This window comes from Syngnathus acus, chromosome 21, assembly GCF_901709675.1.
Source record: "Syngnathus acus chromosome 21, fSynAcu1.2, whole genome shotgun sequence".
Classification (NCBI taxonomy): Eukaryota; Metazoa; Chordata; class Actinopteri; order Syngnathiformes; family Syngnathidae; genus Syngnathus; species Syngnathus acus.
Window position 1 is genome coordinate 10,194,832 of NC_051105.1, and position 21,997 is coordinate 10,216,828.

General features: G+C 42.4%; 2 protein-coding genes across 3 annotated transcripts; both read left to right on the forward strand.

The window, feature by feature from the left end:
• The first annotated feature begins 2,228 nt into the window (after positions 1-2,228).
• Positions 2,229-3,944, forward strand: atp5mc3a (ATP synthase membrane subunit c locus 3a). The gene is made up of 5 exons (XM_037240534.1): positions 2,229-2,316; positions 2,514-2,611; positions 3,177-3,251; positions 3,384-3,574; positions 3,652-3,944. Exons 2-5 carry the CDS (start codon positions 2,573-2,575, stop codon positions 3,764-3,766), a joined length of 420 nt encoding a protein of 139 aa, XP_037096429.1. The 5' UTR covers positions 2,229-2,316; positions 2,514-2,572; the 3' UTR covers positions 3,767-3,944.
• Positions 3,945-4,541: 597 nt separating this feature from the next.
• On the forward strand, positions 4,542-21,968 carry atf2 (activating transcription factor 2). 2 transcript variants are annotated; one of them, XR_005096178.1, is made up of 14 exons: positions 4,542-4,621; positions 5,124-5,196; positions 5,315-5,411; positions 5,489-5,607; positions 5,673-5,798; positions 6,097-6,275; positions 6,822-6,936; positions 8,086-8,178; positions 9,482-9,703; positions 9,765-9,971; positions 11,371-11,476; positions 17,764-17,862; positions 18,643-18,763; positions 21,859-21,968. XR_005096178.1 is itself a non-coding variant. In XM_037240460.1 (12 exons), the coding sequence occupies exons 2-12, from the start codon at positions 5,149-5,151 to the stop codon at positions 13,149-13,151; spliced, it is 1,509 nt and encodes a 502-aa protein (XP_037096355.1). In that variant the 5' UTR covers positions 4,542-4,621; positions 5,124-5,148; the 3' UTR covers positions 13,152-14,324. The 2 variants fall into 2 exon arrangements, 1 of the variants encoding a protein (XP_037096355.1); XM_037240460.1 differs by lacking the exons at positions 17,764-17,862; positions 18,643-18,763; positions 21,859-21,968 and adding an exon at positions 12,955-14,324.
• Positions 21,969-21,997: the final 29 nt, after the last annotated feature.

Here is a 21,997-nt window from a genome sequence, read left to right on the forward strand (position 1 = left end):
CAGGCTGCTTTGGTATGTGAGGCAGAAAGGCGAGCTGGAACACAGATCAACCGTACAGCCATACACAAAAGAAAAGAGCCCGCGTGTGTATTTCCATGCAGCATCCAGGAATGGAGATTAGCATTGAGCCATCAGCGAGGCTGCAGTCCCCCCACCCCCCACCCCGCCGCTGTCAGGCCACCGCCTCCCCCGCTTGTCAGGAGCTCCGACGAGGAGCTGTAAAAACCTTTTCCCCTTCTCCTTAACAACTGCAAAACAACACACGCGCACCCCGCCCGAGCGAGGTGCCTGCTTTTTTGAGGCCTCTTGACAGGACGCGCTGCAGGCACAAATTGTAATTCATAAAGGTTAAGGGGGTCAATGCCTTTTATTACCAGTCTGAGTGCATCCAGCTTGATGGGGCGGGCATGCAAATGGAATGTCTCCGAGCGTTCCATGCAAGAAGGCAAGACAGCGGGTGCGTGCTCGCTTCTGAATGGGAGGAAGTGCAAGGTGTCGAATGGGAAGGGGTGAGGGGGGGGGGGGGTTAGTGAGATGGCCGACTCTCTCCACCTTCCTTCCACAGCCGTGTAGGACCACACAGCCAGGGCCCGGTTAATTAGACAGTGTGACATTGACCCGGCGTAGTTAACGGCCGCTTTGATATGCGCCGGCCTGCAATTAATTCATTGTAAAGTTCATGTTTTATCATATGGTTAGCACTGACCTGTAAGGAGCTGCTTTTGACCGGGACCTACTGCCGCAGACCTAGAGGAGATTTGTATTCACAGGCATAATAATAGAACAACAGCACACTTTGAAAAATAATCTGTTGTTTTGGATTTGAAGGGGCTTTATTTCTTTGATGTTTTTCTTTTTAAAAAAAAACAACAACATAATTTGCTGTTGAGCATTGTTATAATGGGGGCTTGTCTGCTTTGCCTTGCGCTGTCTTTTGATGGCTTTTGTCCAATTGCCATTACAACATAGGAACGTTGCTCATTAGACTCTCTTGCGGCCTCTACTGGGCATTTGATAGAATGACCTTATTTTGCCAGTGTGCCTGGGGATAGGTACAAAAATACAGTTGTGATTTGTATGTACCGGTAGAGAGGTGAAGTTACTTTTGATGAGAGCACTTTTCAAATAGAATCTCAAAATATATTTTCAGGAACAAATCAGTGACTTTCTGCACTAGGTGATGTGAACTCATTGGCACTTGATTATGATGCATCAATCCATCTATCTATCTATCTATCTATCCATACATGAGTCAAAGTCAAAGTCTGCTTTATTGTCAATTTCTTCACATGCCAAGACACACAAAGAGATGGAAATTAGGTTCCCACTATCCCACGGTGACAAGACAAGACGGTGAGATGCAGTGTAGTGCGTAATGTCATGTTTTCAGTGAAAGTGTAGCCATCATACCCGCAGCGCTGCTTTCCTTAAAAGTCAGCATGCGGCAAAGAGCAACTGCCCGCGCTTATTGCCTTTCCATTACAGAGCAGCTGCTGCCAAGTCATTTGTCATGATTACAAATCCACATGGTGATGTTGGTAACCTGCAGCTCCACCAACAGCCTGTATGGAAGCTGCAACCATACTGCGCTAGCAAACCTCTCTCTAGAGTGCTTTCTAAATTGATGCCACAACAGGTGATGATAGTGGACTCGGACAAGAAGTTGAACAGGATCTAATATTTTGAGCTCTACTCCAGTGTCACTGTTCTTACTGACCAGCACACAAATATCTACATACTCTCTATGATCTTGTATACTACACAACCCTAACCCCCCCCAAAAAACCTAACCCACATTTGTTAATTTCTGATTAATACTAATACTGCGATCCAACTCCTATTAGTACTTCATTGCACTATATAGTATGCTTGAAAGGGGTTCCGAAGAAGGCTTAACATTGACTTTTTCGCCCTTTTATTTATTACTTTCCGAGCATTTAAAATGTAAAACCTTGATATTGATTTTTTTTTTTTTACATAACCTCGGTATGAAATGTATTTTAGACCACATTCATTTTATTAACACAACAGCAAAAAGTATTGGATAGGTCCTGATACAACAAAATAGATAGTAATAGTAATAAACTGATAGACTTCTCATTAAAACACAACATTTTTATCACGTATAAGTTGTTAAAATAAGTACACGTGTACAGTAAACAAAACAGACTGCAAAGCGTGGTAACGGAAGAACTTTAAAATATTTCATTTAAATAAAGTTATATTCAAATGACCTTTTTTCGTCATCATCCGGGTCTTCAAAAATATCCCTTTACGCATGCGCGCTCTGTCACTGTGGTTCGACCTCTGCAGTCGGTAAGTCTGAAATGGCAGTCAGTGTGAGAAACGTATCCGATATCCCTCCTCATCCTCTTGTCAAACGTACAATTGCTGCATGCAAAGTGCGATAGGCTCTAGAATTGATGCCGATGTACATACAAATCGCTTTATTTTCTCTGTGGAGCATTTTAACACCCGTTTGACCTTAGTTCTGTCCGCTCTTCCCTCCTCAGAGAGACCCGGGCTTCAACCAGACTTGACTGATCCGGATAAAAACTACTTGAAGTAGAAAATGTACGCCTGTGCAAAGTTTGTTTCCTCGCCGGCTCTGGTGAGGATATCGCCGTCTTTGCATATTTACGATTTAAATAAAGTTCTGCGCCTTGAATATCACCGTCCAACCACGGTGGGCCTATGAATGAACTTGACTGCAGCTTGAATGGCAAGGGTATCTGCAGCCTTGCTAGGTGGCTAATGCTAACACGGACTTTGACAATCATTTTCATACATTTACTCCATAGTGTTGTTTTCTATTTCTACTTTGCAATTTTACCTCAATTGCATCTATAATTTGTATTTGCCCCAAGTCTGCTTCTATCATGAATAGTGGAGGCTACTGGCTAAGGTCATTTAGCCTAAGCTACCTTAGAACTCCAAGCTACTATCAAACAACTTTTTACACTTGTTCTAGTTCACTATAATAAACATTGCTAAGGAAGAATTTAGTCAAGTATTAAGTGAGCATCTCATACGCAAGTTATACTGAATTGACATCAATTTCTACAGATGGCCACTTTTAACAATTATGCATTGCTGTTGGTCATACAGAGTGATACTGTACTGTTATTTTTCAGAGTCCCTGTGGTAAATATTATCTTTGTTTACCCGGGTTGCAGGTCCGTGCTGGTTCCCGGGCTCTTTATAGACCCCTGTCTGCCTCTGTGCTGTCCAGGCCTGAGGTCAAATCAGAGGTAAGCATGTACATGTATTAGTGGCTCTTGATCTAGACACCATCAACAGTACAAATTATTTTTAAGTCTTTACTCTTTAATGCACAAAGAGTTAAAATTCATATTTGTAATAATCAACTGTTTTGATTGCAGAGCACTGTAGCTCTGATGCCACAGAGCCCCCTGACTCAGGTCACACTGAGGGGCTTCCAGACGAGCGCGGTGAGCCGGGACATTGACACCGCAGCCAAGTTTATCGGCGCCGGAGCCGCCACTGTTGGTGTAGCGGGATCTGGAGCTGGAATTGGGACCGTGTTCGGCAGTCTGATTATTGGCTACGCTAGGTGCGACTGTTTTATTTTATGCAGTATAACTGAGTGGATCATATTGTGTAATGGGGAAGTTTTTGCCTCCTTTGCAGGAACCCATCCCTGAAGCAGCAGCTGTTCTCCTATGCCATCCTGGGATTTGCTCTGTCTGAAGCCATGGGACTGTTCTGTTTGATGGTTGCTTTCCTGATCCTGTTTGCTATGTAAAACACTGCTGTCCAACTTTCATTACAGATGTGACTACACTTCGTGGCTTCCTAAATTTGTTCCGTGTCAAGAAAATGTACATTTTCAAAGTCGTTCGGGCACTGTCAGAATAAGCTAAAACATGTATTGTACAAATGTATGAAATTACGAGATTAAAATACATGTTTTGCCTATTTAACAATGTAATCTCTGGGATAGATTTGAAACGACCAAAAGCAGCTTCTCCGAATGTCATCTCTTATGAGATTAGCTGCGAAAGACTTGCTTTGCTTTCCGAGAGATCATATGGAAGCTTTTTTGGGGGTTCACCTCTAAGTCGTTGGTTAAATTTCAGTTGAATAGTTCTGCTTTTGGGCATTAGGTGAGTGGCTTTTGTAAATGGCATTGAATAAATTAGAAATTCAAAATCACTCCGGGTATGTTTCACTTTTAGTGTATTTTAATTGTGTAGAATTTCACAAAGGATACACAAGCAAACATGTTTTCTAGATTACCAAATATGTGTTTTGTTTTTGTTTAAGTCAAATTAAAGGTAGTCTAACCATTTTGGAGTATCTTTAGGGTTGCAGACTTGCAGTATCACTGGAACATGAAAGTTCTTGAGAAATATTTAAATGTGGCAGTCAAAACCAGTAATTATTTACTAATAATGGCAAATTTTACTGCGTTGTATACCACAACTTCAGTTGTCCCAAAAAAGATAAGCCGAAACTAAAACATTTTTTATAATTCTGAGCGTTGTGGATGATGTCATTGTTATGACTAATGCGGAAGCTTCCTGACACCTCTCGCGATACTTGGCTACAGACGTGGACTCTTGGAAAAATCTCGGAGGGTAGTGGCAGGTTGAAAGGGGTAAGTAGCACACACATCTATGGAGGAATGTTTACGACGCTATAGTGAATGACGTAATGGCAAACGCACGTGTAATCGGTGCTATTTTATTAATATAAAGCACACCTTTTATGAAAACAGTATTCAAATATAAATATGGCGACGGTTGTGTACACGCAGGGCTAAGGCTATTTCATGGAAATGATGCTCGCTCAATCTCGGCCGTTACAAGAAGCTGTGGTTGTATCTTTTTGTACAATGACCGCTCGAGTGTTTACGTTCAGAACGTAGACCGAAACGAGAGGTGACAGTCGCTCCACGGATGAAAAAATGTGGCGGTAGTGTGATGAGACATAGCTGTCAACAACTAGAGTAACCGCCCATCTATGACTTGCTTTGTCCAGGTCTTTGGACTTTTGTTCGCCCCAGTGTCCATTGCAATTTAAATTCTAGCTACTACGGAAGCATTCAGTCGCGTTGAAAAACCCACAACAGAGCCATTTGTTGTTTTCTCCTATTTCAGGCTGACATCACAGGAAAACCTTAATATGAGTGATGATAAGCCTTTTCAATGCACTGCTCCTGGCTGTGGACAGGTAACTCCTGCTTCTAATGGGACCGTTTTATGTTTCTTTGTCGAGTAGAAAAAATGTCCAAGAAATTAATTTACACTTCTCTTTACTTCACATCATCCTGCTTGTCTTGTCCTCCCAGAGATTTACAAATGAAGACCACTTGGCTGTCCACAAGCACAAACATGAGATGACCCTCAAATTTGGTCCAGCCAGGACCGACAGCGTTATTATTGCTGGTAAAACAAACAAAAAATCAAAAATACGCTTACTTACTCATCTAATTTGTCTTCTTAAACCTTTCAATCCATTGCAGACCAAACACCCACACCTACACGCTTTTTGAAGAACTGCGAGGAGGTGGGACTCTTCAATGAACTCACAAGTCCTTTCGATCACGACTTCAAAAAAGGCTCTGAAGATGACATTAAAAAGGTTTGCAAAGCCAGCAGCTCATCTCGTTTGTATCCCTGTCGCTCATTTCCGTGACTTTTCTGTAGTTACCGCTGGATTTGTCACCGCTCACCACTCCGGTCATACGCAACAAAAGTGAAGAGCCCGCCGTCCTGGAGGCCCATCGAGGCAGCCCTCTGCCTCACCCGGAATCGACGACTGACGACGACAAGGTGAAACTCTCCTTTGGAAATTGCCTTTTAGGGTTAAAAAATAAAATCTGAGTTGCAGGAAACACACATTGGAAAATTTTGGAAGTAAAGCAGCATCACGTGTTCAACTTTGGAGCTTCCACTGTATTGTCATCACTACTTAAGGTTAAAAAACCCATTTTTTCTGCTACCAGTAGGAAATTGTTCTTAGAAATCTAATCATATGTTCTCTTTTCTTCATCTCTTTCCTCGTAAACACTGAGAGAGAAAAAAGAGTTTGTCTGCTGATGCAGCTGAGCTGTTGTGTGGTTGTTTCCAGGACTTATGTTTGCAGCCAGCCTCAGTGCCAACATCCGCTATAGTCCATCCGGCATCCCTCCAAGTTCCCAATGTACTCCTAGCAAGCTCAGAGGCTAATGTCGTTATACAGCAAGCGCTCCCATCGCCAACATCTAGCTCTGTTATTACCCAGGTCCCGTCCACTAGTAGGCCTCTAGTGTAAGTAACTCAGAATGTCCCTTTAAGAAAGAACAGAATCATAGTTGATTTCTTCAAATCTTCATTTCAACTTTATTTTTTTTTGGGTGCCTTTTTGTCTTAGTGAGGCATGCGCTTGTTTTGTCTTTAATTTAAGTGTAGTTTGCTGACTCCTCATTTTGGCTGTAGTCGTTGTTTCTTTCCAATTTGCCGTGTGTGTTATTGCAATTCAATTTTAAAATCGTGTGTGGAGAAAATGACCGTATTTCTGTCCACTATTAGAAAATTGTATGCATTCTACAGTTTGTAGTGAAAAATAGCACATCAGCGGCGTGCCGTGTCCATTTGTTCGTCACATAGCACCGCAAAGGTGAAACTGTTTAGTTTCAACCGACTCGACGCGCAACCCAAAATCAAATTGCTTGAGCTCGATGGGTATTTCTTCATTCTCATCCATTGTTGCTTGAATGTGACAGGATGTTTTTATCTCGCTATCACTGTCACTAAAATGTATGTTAATTTTGGGGGGGCGGGGCTAACCACAATGTCTTTTGTTTTTTACTGCAGGCCAGTGTCTGGCACCTTTCCAGTGCTCTTACAGCTGCCTAACGGCCAGACAATGCCAGTCGCCATTCCAGCTGCCATTACCAGTTCCAGTGTACATATTCCCACTACCATCCCAGTGAGTGTCACAAAAACTGGAAATGATCCTCTGCTAAATAATCTCATTATTTCCCCTGCCACAAATATTTGACTGTTCTATTTTCTTTATAGATTAGTGAATATGCATGATGGCAAAAACATGAGACCGTGTTCTTAATCGTGATTGGTCAGCGAGGGAAATGAGGGTCACGTTTGGATTCCGCATGGCAGCAATCGCTCCTCAAGTGATGTTTAGACAACACTTAGTGATTGATTAATGCCACATTTTGTCCTTGCTTGTCTCTCGTTCTCTTGGACAGCGGGGACTATTTACGACATTGGCATCGGTAGATTTGGCAGTCACTTTGCATCTGGGGAGCGAGCGAGCAAAGTAATGGACTTTGTATGGCGGCGAGGAATTTGTGGGAATTGGCTGAAGCGCAAACAGGAACTCGTCCAGCACACTTTGTCATTTGTCCTTGTTCAAGTCGAATCAACGTTTTTGATTTCTGGCAGAGAGCTTGGATTAGCACTAATGTGTTTTGCAATCCTGTTGTAAGTGCGGCTCGTGCGAGGGTTATGAATCCTGCGCGACAAGCTGCGTATAAATAAAATGGTACTTTGACTTACGAATTAAGATCAATTTACTGATCTATTTAACTAGCTTTCGCAATTGAAGTAATTAAAATGCCATTCCAGATCATTTTTTGTTCCATCTTGAATTAAGAAAAACAGCATTTATGTGCAATAAATTCCATATTTTTGCATGTGTTTATGTAAAAAAGAAAATACTTGGGAATAGGACCAAGAAAAAATAATTGCTGATCACCTTAATCGCAATCACAACATTGAGTAGAAGGAGAGAGAAAAAAATATTTGAGTGCTACCGCCAACCTAGCAGCATCTCATCAGCGGTTCTGAGACAAGTCCTGCTTTTGGACCTCCAACTTGGCTCTCTTATCGCCTCTTCAGCTTCCTGCCCATATGCTCTCACACAGCCAGGCAGAGGTTCATTAGCGAACACACACATCTGAATGTGGCACCGCCTCTACAAAATAACGGGCTACCCGACATAATGAGGCTGAGATATGAGGGAGCTCTGCTGCGTTTGTGTGTGTCGTGGGGGGAGCGCCAGGCCGCCTTCTATTGGGGATGACTAATTTTGTGCTCTGTGTGTGTCTGCTGTCAGCTTGTCAGACCCATCACCGTCGTGCCTAACGTCCCCGGCATCCCCGGACCCCCCTCGCCACAACCACAGCCCGCCCAGTCAGAGGCAAAACTGGTATTTAATCATCATTATATTTTTACCTCCAATGTTAATGTGCTCCTGACTTTTAAAAAAAATATATATAAAGAGAAGTTGCTAATGAGTGAGATTACTATTTTTTTCCCCAATTTGAAAAAATGAATCGGAACAAATATATATATGCTGTAGTGTGTTGTGAGCAAGATGTGTGGCAATGTGATGAAGCACATATCACAAAACCCGTAAGCGTTCTCAGCATGCCTCGCTGCTCGAAATTAACAGATATAAACTGTGGACAGGAGGTGTTTTTGTTGGCACGGAGAGATTGATCCCAGGGAAAAGGAGGAGGGGGGATGTTGTTTGGAATCACAGGGGTGTGGGGAATGACAAACACGGAGATGGCGTACACCGGTGGTGGGGGAGCGGAGGGCGAAAGCCAGCTGAGGGCATCCTGGCACATCTCAGCGAGACACATTAAGTCGGCCTCACCCTGCATGGAACCTTTTTGTTCAGCAGAATCCTGCCTGACCTGCACCCCCTCCCTCCCCCTTTTCTCTCCGGGTGCCTCCCACTGCACTCAGCTCATCAGCAAACACCTAATGAGCCCACGTCAAGGAAACAGACCCCTGCTCAACCTGAGGGGGGAGGGGGGGAATGCTTGAGGGGGATGGCGGCGCAGCGACTGCTCTTTACAAGGACTGATGATGCTGCAAAGACCACAATAATGATAATTAACTTGCTGAATTTAGAAGATTATACTGTTAATTAGTTGCAAAATAAAGATAAGTAATATAGAAGCAGATGGTTGAATAAGACCCATGAGAGGAAGGGTTATTACACTGATGAGCTTTCCATGGCAGAGATGAAATATGAATCTGACTGGCTCCCCCCCCCCCCCCCCCCCCCCGTCTTTCTCGGGGCCATTCCAAGAGAATAATATCTTGTTTCTGCCAGAAGAGCTTCTGGATGGGTATTGCACCATAAACTCATTTGCTAGATAGATTGGGCTGGCAAAGGTACTTGTTAGAATAATGCGCTCCTCTGTTTTCTCATGTAAATGTATTGCCTCTCACTTTGTTAGTCTTTCCAAGGGCTCAGTCTCTCTTTCACCTTGTTGCCTGCTGTGTGTGGAATGCAGCTAACAAATATTTTGAGAATTGTGTATTCTATTGATTATCCCATTTGTTTGTCTTACTAGCAATGTTATTTATGCAAGATTATTTTTGTCAACTTGGTGTTTTTGTTTTGTCAGATCAGGTCAGGGCCTGTTTTAATTTTTTTCCCACACCAATTGGAAGCTTTGAACGGGCCACAGTATTTTTCATTCTTCATTTTTCAGAAACCAAAAGGATCGCTGAGCCAGCAGCTCTCTCCGCTAACCAACGGTGACGGCGGGGAAGTCCAGAGCAGCGCCATAACGCACACCATTGCTCCCGTTTCTCCAGCCTCGATCCCCACTCCGTCCACGTCCCTCGGACTGACCTCTAACCTTTCACCCGCCAGTGAGGAACCCTCCGCACATTCCCTTCAGCAGCCAGCCACCTCCACTACAGAGACACCCGTAAGTACATCCACAAAAAGAATTGTTAAAATTTGTTAACACCGATAGATCTTATTCACAGGCTTCCCCGGCGACCCCTGCGCCAAACCCTCCGAGCGCCGGAGGTCGGCGGCGCAGAGCCACCAGTGACGACCCCGATGAGAAGCGGCGCAAGTTCCTGGAGCGCAACAGGGCTGCTGCCTCACGCTGCAGACAAAAGAGGAAAGTGTGGGTGCAGTCCTTGGAGAAGAAAGCCGACAACCTCAACTCAATCAACGGGCAACTTCAGGTGATAATCGTGTGTATGCACTCCTCCTTCAACACGCGCAGATTTTTTCTTCTGTCGTGATGAAGTCATTAAAGCCCATTAATAAGAGACGCCGTCTGACAGCAGCGGCGGCGCGCATATGCGCGGGGCCTTTACGTCGATAACACGGCTGTCAATAAAGATGTATCCTCCAGATGTCGGCCGCACGCAAGCGTGTCCTCGCTTCTGTCTCGGCAGTTTACCGAACGGCCTCCAAACTCTCCGAGGGAAAGGTGTCTTGCTTGAACCTTCGTTTCGTCGCCGGCAATTAAGAATGCAACGCTGACAAGTTCGAAGCAGTTCACGTATCGTCTCCGTTGATATGTTTGTGTCGGGGGGGCGGCACATCAGGGTTCCAGACAATTAAGATGCCGTGGTTTTTTTTTTTTTGTAGATTTGAGATTCAGGTGTATAGCAAGTCAAATGTGATTTGAAACCAAGACGAGAAGAGGAGGCATGTTTAAGATGTGTGAAATGAATACAAAGAAAGAAATGACGCATTTTGCGGCAAGGCATTAATCAGCACAGCCAACGGCTAAGCTGATCTGCAAAACTGCCTCTAATGAGACACAATTATCCTAACATCAGCCTTAACTGGCTTTTTAACGAGGGGTCAAACCCGGCAGCTCTTCGCACTCCCAGCTTCGTGCAAAAACATTTACCCAAACTTGGGGTCCAAAACAAGTCTTCACCACGTCACACTTGTAATATTTTGTCTACCTTCCAAATTACAACAGTAGTTAACACATCGACAAAGTCATATATTGGCCATTTTCAATTGGACCTTCGTGTTGGATGTCATTCTTTTGTGTTTGAATGTCGAGCCCGGTGAGTGTGTGCTATTAATCAAGGCGGCAAAGCTCCACGTGGTCCCTCCAACTGTGTTTAAATCTCTCTTACAATACTTTGATCCTGCCAACCCCAGCTTAGTTAGAAAATACATTGTGGTCCTTTTGACTAATAGATTGAGCCACTTGCCGCTTTTTAAAGGGAAAAAAAAGAAGCTTAAATCTGCCACCGGTTGTTCCATGCAGCCCGGTTGCTTGAAATCCACTTAAAGTCACCTTCAGAATTAATGTGTGTCTTTTTGTGTGTGTCGCCTCCTTTTTTTTTTTTTTAACAACATGCAGAAATCCTTCGCTCCACCGGGAGCTCTTAACGACACCCAAATGTAAATGTCGGCAGCATCTATAAAGTTGCACCGACAATTACGCGGTTCACCTTCAACAATTTCAGATTTGGGTTTTTGAATGTACAGTTATATACTTAAAAGATTAAATTGTCAATATACTGTGTGCTAGTTTTCTCAGCATTTTGACATATCGTCAGTGTCTGGCGCCATTTCACAATGTCGCCATGTGTTTCCTGTCTCCCAAATAAGAGTGAAGTCACCCTGCTGAGAAGCGAAGTGGCTCAGCTGAAGCAGCTCCTCCTGGCTCATAAAGATTGTCCTGTGACGGCCATGCAGAAAAAGTCCGGCTATCACAGTGAGTAATGCGCTATTATTCTCAGTTCCGGGCCAACTTCTTTGAAAATGAGCTCCGTTGAACTGCAACATATGTGCGCACATCCCAATTTTGTAAAAAAGTCGACATATTAATAGACAGGTGTACTGAGAGATAAATTTTTGCTTGGCTAGGTGAATCCATCTGAAGGACCACAGGTGGTCACAATAAGCAAGCAATTGTTAAGCTTCTTATATGACACTAAAATAAATTTTGGCTCGGTCCAACCAAATCTTTTAGCGGTAGAAACTTTTCTGACAAACACACCGAGCAGAATTGTGTACGAACCGAAAGTGTTTGTTTGTATGTCACATGATCCTAGTAAGAATCTTATCAGCCATATTTTGTCCTTTGCTGATGCCACAACGTTGAAGTTTTCTGATTTAAGCGCAAATGTGACTTCTCCAAGTTAGACTTTGGTCCAACTTTCACAAACAAATTGAAATATTTTATTGCATCGTGAGATTGACTCAGAGAAAAATGACTTCATTCTCTAAAGTTAATTCTCTTAATAATTCATTTTTATTCTCGAAACATAATGACTTCTAACATTACAACTTTATTATTTTCCTCCCTTGTATTAGTGAATAGATTGATGTGACTTATTTTGCCTTGTTCAATTTGCATAATTTCTCATCAATATCATATGAATATAATTTCATCATAAAATAATTTCCAGCGTCTACTTAAATTACTAATATCCAATAAAGGATTGATGCATTTCTTCATAAGAACTCTGACGAGATGAGGTCCACTCACGTTTCATTATCGAACAGAGTGGCTCAAAATGTCATTTGGACTCCAGTCAGACTCTGACGTGACTGATTCAGTAAAGTGGATCATTTCATTCTGGCTGCCTCGGTCTTACCCACAAGACCCGAACAAGCCGCCTCCTTCACGGTGCCGCCGACTGTCCTTCCAGTTAACCAACTGGAGTCTGGCACAGTGTGCTGGCCATCTGTTCGCTGCAAAACATAGAGAGCAGGTAGAAGCTTATTTGAGAGCTGTGACGTCACACGTCTTTTTGAGCGAAAAAGCAAAATGTTAGATGTAAAAAGAAAAATTGCTACTTGTGAAAGCAGCTTTATATCGGAGAGCAGATCCTTGTTTCTCCCTCCTCCCAATCAGGATCCAATTAATTGAAAGGCAAGCGCTTGCTGAACAGCTGGTGGCATTTTGACTCCAAGTCTTGCCTACTCTCTAGTGTGAGCATCATTAAAATCAGGCGCTGTAATCATCTGTCGCTGCAGTCGTTGGCAAGGTAACCAAAAACAAATGCGATGGAGGTGGGGGGGTGCCCTCATGATGTCCATTTAAATTGACACTGGGCGCTTGAACGATAAGCGGGGGGCAGAGACGCGGCGTTAAATCGAGATTTACGGAAAGCCTTGAGCACTTTGGCACCCCCTGATCCGCGTTTTCGGCAGCTCCCCCAAGACCGTTTGTCGTCCTGACTGCAGTCGCCGACAAAGACGAGAGCTGCGAGGAGATGTCGGTCCCCAGCAGCCCTCAGAGCGAGGCCATCCAGCACAGCTCCGTCAGCACCTCCAACGGGGTCAGCTCCTCTTCCTCCTCGGCGCCCGCCACATCCAACCAGAGCACAGACGAGAGCCAGCCAATGAGCGGCACCACCCAGTCTCGGCCTTCGGGGAGCTGATCGGCCCCATCCGATGCCTCTGGACCATAGTCTTATTTATTTATCGATTGATTTATTTGATTCATTCTTTTTAGGCAATAGTGACGCGATGGAGACAAAAGGCACTTTAGGTGTATTTTAAGGCTTTTATAACTTAATTTATTCAATTTAAGGTTTCTTTAACAGTTCATGCCAGAAGTAAGGGATGGGCTTCATCCATTAATTATTATGCAGCACATGGTCTTGGCACATTTATTTATTATATTTATTTTATTGACAAAGCACTATTTGACGTTTTTATTATTATTTGATCATTTGCTTTCAGTATTTTGCACATTTAGAGAAACAACGGGTTTACCTTTTTTCAGACAGTGGCAGCTTTTGTCACACACACGCACACACTTGTAAATGGCTGAATCCGATGTTCCCATTGGACTACTTTTTAAATTCTGTGTGTTGGTGGGATCCGCTGTCATCAGTCGTATTGTGCCGTTTGAATGTTTCCGCGTAGCCTCTGGCCGCTCCATTAACCGGAGGAAGCCTGTTCGTTGTTTCAGCAACATTCCGCCTGTAGTTGATTGTTTTCTGTGATTGGAGGTTGGGTTGTCATGGCGATGAGCGCCATTCATATTTTTTGTAGAAAATGGTTCGCTGACATTAAAGGAGAAATGCTTGCTTTTGCTATTGAAATGGATGTAAATAGCTTCATGCAGCTCACGTGACTGATTGCTCCTTTTTAATGGAATCAAGAGGACAACAACATCATTGGTACATTTGTATCATTAAATGTTTTGGTGTGTTGTACTTCCTAGTTGTTCAGTTTTTCTATAGCTGAGCTGTTTTGAACTGCTCAGATTGCTTTTAGGAATTTTCATTAAGATGAGCAGTAAGAAAATAAGTCCCACCGTGATGTTCAATTTTATTCTGTACTGGCTTACTACTGTGTAGTCATCAAGGAGATTTAATTCAACTTTTTTTTAAAGAAATCTTTTGTGCTCTCTGCATGACATAATGATTCTCTGCGAGAATTCAACAATGTTTCAGTCCGATTACTCAGCAAGCAGCGTCGTTTTAGTTGAACTGCTAAACCAGGGTGTGATCGTGTGTTCAGTGTGTACTTGTGACTTGTGAACGTTCTTAATGAAATTTTAATTGATAACTTGTTGTAATAAACCTTTTAATAGCTATTTAAAATCATCTCTGCTTTTTTTTTAGTTGTTCAGAAATAGTCATATCAATGCTGGTTTTTGATACCTGTCATCGAGTTGCTTTATATTTTTCCCCAAACGCCACAAATTCATGTAGAGCCCTCAAATATTTTCTGTGGTCTCTACTGCCATCTAGCGGCGGTATAAAGTCGATCATTTAAATAAAACTTGTCATGAGTTACTACAAAAAATAATAATCAAAATTGAATGCACTACTTCCATATTTCCGATAGGTGGCGCTGCATTACAATATATGAGCGTACATACTATGACCGAAGTGTACAGTTCCTGGCAAAACGGTTGGAATGATGGGGGTAGGGGAATTAAACACAAAGACTTGATAACACCGTTAGCTAGCGTGAAATTACACTTTGTGGCACCTTCACACGTGAGATGCAATTAATGAGTCCCCCAGCCCTCCTAAAATATTTCAAAAGAAATATTGGGTTTATTTTAACATGTCTTACTGTGTATATAGAACATCTTTTCACCTCTGGAAAAAAAATGCTATTGATTATGAAATCATCATAATGTGTTGTGAACTTAATTTACAAATTTACCTGAATTCAGCAACAAGGCGCTTGACAGCACATAAGTAGGCCATGCTTGATTAGCTGCTGATCACACAAGGGAAAGTTGCAAATATTTCTATGTAGGTCACGGCAATCATAAATAACATGTTTGTTTTGGGAACTGGGGGCTTAATATATTGTAAACAAAGCCACAAGCTAATAGTGCCGCTGTGTAGCAACATGCATCTTCACAGGGATGATGAGCACATGAGGCTAATTCCTTTAGTTTTCATAAAGACTTAAAACATTTGGGTTTGGCATAAAAAACGGTTTTATGTAGTTTTTTTTTATCGGATTGAAGTTTGGGCCTTGCAGAAATTATCCGTACCCTTCCCCAGATTTGTATCTTGAGATAATCCTGTCTCGGAAGTTGACAATTTATATAAAGCTGTAAATATTTTCTGAATGCACTGTAACTATTCAGTTTAGTGGATAAAATGCATGCTCTGTCGGGTTTAATTCTGTGGAAAATGTATGTATCTTGTTGTTTTACATTTAATTCAGATTATGTAAATATCCTGCTTGTGTCCTGAACCAAACAGGAACAAGCTGCCTGCAGCAGCCACTCAAGATGGCTGCTATTATCATGTAAATGTTGTGGAGGAGATTTAGTTCACACATAATGTGGACGTTCATTTATTCAGTTATGGAGTGCAGATGATAAAGGGTCAAACCATATTACTAAGTGAGACTGGCCATCTACTTTAACTCTTTTTACCTCTGGATGGGACCAAGGTTGCAAAGAGGTGGGAAATTTTTCAATAAACTGGGATTAAGAATGGACCATCCAATACAGTACAACATTGTTCTGTACTTTTTTCGTAGGCTAAAAATGCTCACTACAGAACAAAATAATTCTAAATAAATTTAAAAAAATCTTGTTTTGAAAAATGTATCCAAGTTTATCCTTACTGAGCCAATTTGAGCGTCTTTTTGTGTATTTATAATGTATGTCTTCTTTGTGTATTTACTACGAATGTACATTTGTGTTCTGCCCCCTGGTGGAGCACCTAGAAATAGCAGCACAATGCCCATTGTATTATTATAATGCACATTATCTACTTCACCCTGTATGTTTTTATAAAGTATAATACAAGAAATGTCTTTTGCTTCTTTTCTGAAAATTCCCAGAATTTTTCAACCCCATGTGGTACCCCAGCAAAGCCCCAGCGGGCAAGTACCACACGCTCCACTCCGCCAATCCCTCCCCTGAGCATTGGCCTTTGAAAGAGGCACTAGGAGGTCTCCTCCATTAGCGTCTCACATTAGTATTCATGCCCAGGCTGGGCTGGGCTGGTCTGGTCTGGTCTCGTCTCGTCGCTCTAGTGCTGCATGTGCACATTGTAATCCTGCATGAAATTTACCTCCGCTCTTGTCAGTACTGGGCTATAAATGCTGCATGCTGATGATAGCGTGCTGTTTTATGTCCGTAAAGTGAAGCCTGTGTTTACGTTTAGAAAGTTTTGAAGCTTTGAAAATCAAAACAGGTATATGCGTTAGAATATTTCATTCATTTTTGTTTTAATTGAGCTTGTACCAAAAAGTTTTCTTCTTGCCATCAAATTTAGATTTTTTTTTTTCTGTACTGAATTTGAACGCTAGCAGCTAGCACCGCCTTACAGTTATAGTTTATAGATGCCTTGATAGCAAATGAATGGATTGAGAATATTACGACAAAAAAGTGTGTAGCCGATTGTTAAACAAGAGCGTGAGGACCTCAGGATGGTTTTGTCGCTTGATCTACGACTTGCAATGATGACCATATTCCTTTTAAGCTTTTTAATTAAAACACCTCTCATCCCGTAGCTTCTTCCCGGCTTTCATATTCCGCATATAAAACGTTACGATGCTCTTTCAGAAGCCGTAAAACATTCCCTGCGCGCTCACTGACATTGAGCGCATTTACAATGTCAACCAATGGCACACCTGCCTCCCTCTCAGTGCCCCCCCCCCTCGTATTTTGTACTCCACCCCCCCTCCCTGCCCAATGCATTGACCACTGATTGCGCCCATATCTGTTTGCACGGTTGTGTTGATTGATTGTCTCTGAGACGGTCTTGATCGCCCTCATTAGCTCCTTCATTACACCGTTCATCATATCGTAGGCCGGGCTTTTATTGAACTGCTCATCCTCGTAACGCTAACTTTCAAACATAAAACATTTTTGGGTGGCTACTTTGACGTGTTTGTTTGGACTGCTACTCTCTCAGTTTTGGCACAATGTTTAATATGCAGTTCTTAAGAAATGTTTTTTTCAAGTCGATTTGAGCTATTCAAATTCCTCGAGTGAATTCGAGGCCAATTAGCATATACGTACAATACATACAAATAAATTGCTTATTTTTATTTCCAGGTCAGACGTCCTTCACTGGAATATTATCAACATAAATCAACTGGCCCGGTCCAAATAAATGTTCACGTTGGTGCTGAACAACATGTCAGCGGATCCACACAGTTTGCCGCAATTAGTTCTGTCTGCTTGAGCCTACCGTGTTCGTTTTCTCCTGCAAGCCCAGTTAATTTAACGGGATTACGAGCCTCGCTAAACTGGGATTTTCCCATAAAATGTGCCAGTGAAGCTACCGAGGGACGTCGATTATGAGCTTGACCCAGAGACAAAACAGTCGGGGTCTGCCGGGTCACTGCTTTAAGAGACAGCGCTCCACTCGTTAGCTCATAAAGTTTTTGACTGATCGCACAGAGTCGACTCTCGGGTGATAAACCCAAAAGGACGCCCCGAGCCGAGCCGGGAGAACTAGCGTAACGTGTTTGATTAGCCAAAAAAAACGCCAGCTGTTTTGGGTACTTGAATTTCAAAAATGGAACAAAATACGTGTTGCTTCTTTTTCTTAGGATGAAGTCAAGGGCTCGGAGAGTCGACTCACAAAGTGGTGATGGCATGGAAAGATTCAATGCAGCTCTGCTTACCTTTTAGAATTTGACACGACAGCTGTGAGTGATACCGATTTTTTTTTTGTATTGTTGTGCTTTTACATTACATAAATGTTACATTGACAATAATTAAATACTATTATTGGTCTGTAATCTTTTTTCAGTCATTGGTATCAGATTTACATTCCAGGGATTTGATCGTTCACATATTTTCATTTCTTTAATTGGTTGTTTTTTGGGGGTTAATTAATCTTGTTTTTTGGGTTAATTAATCCAATGATTTGTTTATATATAATTGTTTTCCACAGATTGACAAGATCATAATGCTTTCCAAAATTGCATAAACCTCACGTCACACAAAATATTTTTATAAAGACTTTTCTGCCTGGATTACGTGATCCGTCTTGTCTTCGGTCTTGTCTGGAAGATGTCGGGAGATGATCAATATTGATCTCTGCTCTGTTCACCCTTTTTATGACATATCTCTAAAAACAAAAACAATTATATTAGCTTCCTATAGCGGGTCACATGTAACATGGCAAGTTCAGCATTCCCTGGACAAGAAAGCAATATTATGGGATTAGGGAGGCTTTATCTCTGTTCATTCAAAAGCAAGTCATAAAGCTGCCGTGACAGATGCTGCCTGTTGCTTGTTTATTGCGCAGCGCTGCTCCCATGTCACCCCATCAAATAATCTTCTCGTTGAGGTTTGAATGATGCCGTGCAGATGCTGTTCTGCTTTTCTTTGTGTCCCATCTGCCAGATAGCCAAGGGTCCACTTCTGATGTTAGATAACTGCTGATCCATTACGAGGTTGACTTGTATATTTATTTTCAACAGGCCATTAGAAGAACTTACAGATGTGCGTAAGTGGACGTTGAGCCAGAGGCAAGCAGAGATGGGAAATCCTGGTCCAGAAAATAAAAACCCTTCCACGCTTTGGCTTCTACGCAACCAGCAGGTAAGATGAGTGAAGTCACATAAACCGAAGTTGGGTCATAGCGGGATTGCGCAACCTCTGGTCTTCTGTATATTATGTAAGGCTATTATTATATGTTATTATTACTTAAAGACATCAAGACTTTCAAATATGACCTCTTCCAAGAGCAACCTGCAAAGAATCTTCTGAAGAAACCCTTGTGACCTTGACATCAATACCTCTAAAATGTCAATTAGCATCGACCGCTACGATAACCAAACAAATAAGACAACCAGCAGCCTGTAAAAGAATTTCCAATTGCTCCCAAATCGTCCTCGGAAGCCGTAGCAGATGCTGCTTGTCTGCAACTAGTGAAACAAAAGATGCTCAGTACGCAGGTTTGCGACAGCGAGCAGATTACAGAGCACATTATCGAGCCCCGCTGCCAAACAAACGCGAGTCGCGACCAGCTGTCCGACCTTCCGCTGTATATTTGGCCTTCATTTTCAGAAGAATAGCTGTCTTTCTGATTCAATTCAATAAATTCAATAAAGCGTCATAAGGCGCCGAGATCATTGATTTCAATCAGCTAACTAAATTGCTGAGATAATGAAATACCCATTGGCATTTTGGCCATGTTGGACTGTCCAATTATGTAATAATGGGGGAAAGAAGAAATGACTAGCTGCATTCATCATCTGTTTGAGCATGTGATTTTCAAGTTCTATTTAAATGCTTAATAGTGTTTGAAGATAAGAAATGTGGTCCAAAATTATGCTTTGGGGGTAACAAAAAACAGCGCTACAGTTGGCAAGCTTGGAAAACAGCTACAAATATTACCTAGTCAAAAAATTTAAAAAAGTACTGGTTTCAAAGAATTTCCTTCTTGAAATCTTACTTAACCGCTCGACACCGAATGCCGAGATTATTCAGGCCACACCGAAACAAAACGCCGATTGTGATCCTGACTTGTTGCCCAGCACACAAAGAGCCATTCGTCACCGTCTCAGCGCTTTTGTTGTGATTATCACTGGAGCAAAATGCTCTTTGTGCTGCCACACTAAGATGAAACATTTTAATTATTATTTGCCAGCCACATATTGCCCCCGTTTCTCCTGGCCGAGTCCCATGTGGATATCTGTGAGCAGACCGGAATTTTTCCTCCAGATAGAACTGGACTCAAACGTGATAGTGGATTTTGTTTCCTTTGTTGAATTTGTGATGAAAACGAGAACATCCGTAAGGGATCAGGCTGAATGACGGCACAATTATACAATTCCTTCTGAGATTGTCGTCGTCCTAAACAAACACGAGACACTAATTCAACCACCCCATACGTGTTTGTTCAGATAATAGCCTCGTCTTATAGTTAAACCGTCGCTCATGGTTATATCAACACATAATATTTCATTCATGTGTGTGTGTGTGTTGGCTTGTTTTGACCTTGCTCATGAATCGCATCAAATCATGATAGCGGCGCACCATACGTCACTGTCACGCCACCGGCTGTTCCAGCCTCGTGCTGTTAATTTATCTTTCCTGGTGAAATTGAGTTTAATTGGTCGACGCTTTCTAGCTGGCTCAGCAAGAAACGGCTTTTGAGATTATGCGTTATCTCCGAGTCTCGTTAGGTTGCTTCTCTGTCTAGGATTTCCATGATGCGCTTCTACGTGATAAATCATAAGTGATGTTGAGTTGGAATTTATCATCTTGTTGAAAATTGTTTTGATGTGCTTGATGCTAGCCATGCTAACAGGTAGCCATCTCACTCGCTCATGTCAAACATTACGTAACTTTGCCATCCCTGCAGCTTTGCTCGAGGGTGAGGTCACGAAAAGTACATGTTGAATTTATTGCTGCTACAGATTAGGATTCTTACAGATGTAAATGCCCAAAACAGTGATTACATATACGTGTGTTTGCCGTGCACATCAAAATCAGGGTTAAAGAGTATCCGCTGCCCTTTTAATGGGTCACGGGTCAGCACTGCATTAGAGGAACATTTTTTTATGTAATAACTTTTATACACAGTGGGAAAAAAACTCAGCAAATGCGTAATGGCATTAAGAAGACAAGATGGAAAATCCTGCTTTTTAAACCTACAAAACGCGACAACATTAGGTGCTGTCAAAACATTCCAATTGAAACGGGGCTCATTCTAAATTGCGGGTCATTTTTTGCTTGTATATTCTGGAATGGAGGAGGCATCACAGTTAAAGAATTGCTCCTCAGCCGGATATGAATGTGAAAGATAATGACCACCCCCCTCGAGTCTCGTTTCTGGACAATCACGCGAGCCGAGTAAATCAATCAGCCTCAATTAGAGCTGCAATCAAAGTGAACCACATCCCGCCTTCTGCACTTAGGAAAGTGGACCGAGAGGAGGAAGTGGCGCTTTGAAAAGCTTTTGTTGTCTTTTATCTCTTTGGAATTGAGGAGTCGACATACTGTAGTGCTCTCTAGTCAAAGTGTAAGTGTGAATTATGGCACCTTCACTGTCTGAAATAGACTCGGCGAGACGGGGGCATAATTACGTTTGACTTGCGGTGCGAATTACAGAAGCAGGCTGCGGGTATTTTGATGCCTCATTTGCATTGTTGCCTCAACAATAAAAAACATTTCTGTGTCTTGTTTGAACAGAACTCTACATTTTGCTGATATCAGATTTGGATGTGAGCTCATCATTATTTTATACTCGGTGCACTAAAGATATGGCCATTACACTTATAAAATATGAATGCTACAAAAAGGTAGAGCTTCTGCATTTCTTTAGCAAGATGGCCGTTCATACAAAAGAAAAGAAAATCACAAAATGTGTTGTCATTCTAAGTGCAGTTTTTGTGACAAGACAATTTTCAAACTTAATCTTCTCCTTAACAGCCCGCCGCTGTCTCAAGCACTCTCCTCCGTGCTGAAGCGTGACTCATTGACTGCTCATTACCAGGCAGCCCATTCCCACTCCAGCTCGGTTATCTGACGGGCACTAGCTTGTGGGGGGCAGCCACGGTGGCTCATGAATGCGCTCCGCCATTGGCTGGTGGGATTTATTTAATCAGCGGCGGCTACTACGGGATCCACCCCCATACTCCTCCCCCTCGCTCTGACAGCATCCAAACAGTGCTCTTCCTCGGTTCCAGGGAGAATATCAGCTCAGCGCAGGGAGGAGAGGATTATCATCTCATCTGCATTTATGTTCCGAGGGAACCTCGTGAGAAGCTTGTTTGCTCTTTTGTCTCTTCCGAGCAAGTCTGACTGCTGAACCTGGATTGTTTGGAC

Bases quoted from the DNA above. Each gene is read 5' to 3' on its own strand.
- atf2 (XM_037240460.1), top strand. From the start codon at position 5,149: ATGAGTGATGATAAGCCTTTTCAATGCACTGCTCCTGGCTGTGGACAG. The intron at 5,412-5,488 runs GTAAAACAAACA...AATCCATTGCAG, and splicing joins CGACAGCGTTATTATTGCTG to ACCAAACACCCACACCTACA. The intron at 8,179-9,481 runs GTATTTAATCAT...TTCATTTTTCAG, and splicing joins CCCAGTCAGAGGCAAAACTG to AAACCAAAAGGATCGCTGAG.
- atp5mc3a (XM_037240534.1), top strand. From the start codon at position 2,573: ATGTACGCCTGTGCAAAGTTTGTTTCCTCGCCGGCTCTG. The intron at 2,612-3,176 runs GTGAGGATATCG...CCCGGGTTGCAG, and splicing joins TTGTTTCCTCGCCGGCTCTG to GTCCGTGCTGGTTCCCGGGC. The intron at 3,252-3,383 runs GTAAGCATGTAC...TTTTGATTGCAG, and splicing joins GGCCTGAGGTCAAATCAGAG to AGCACTGTAGCTCTGATGCC.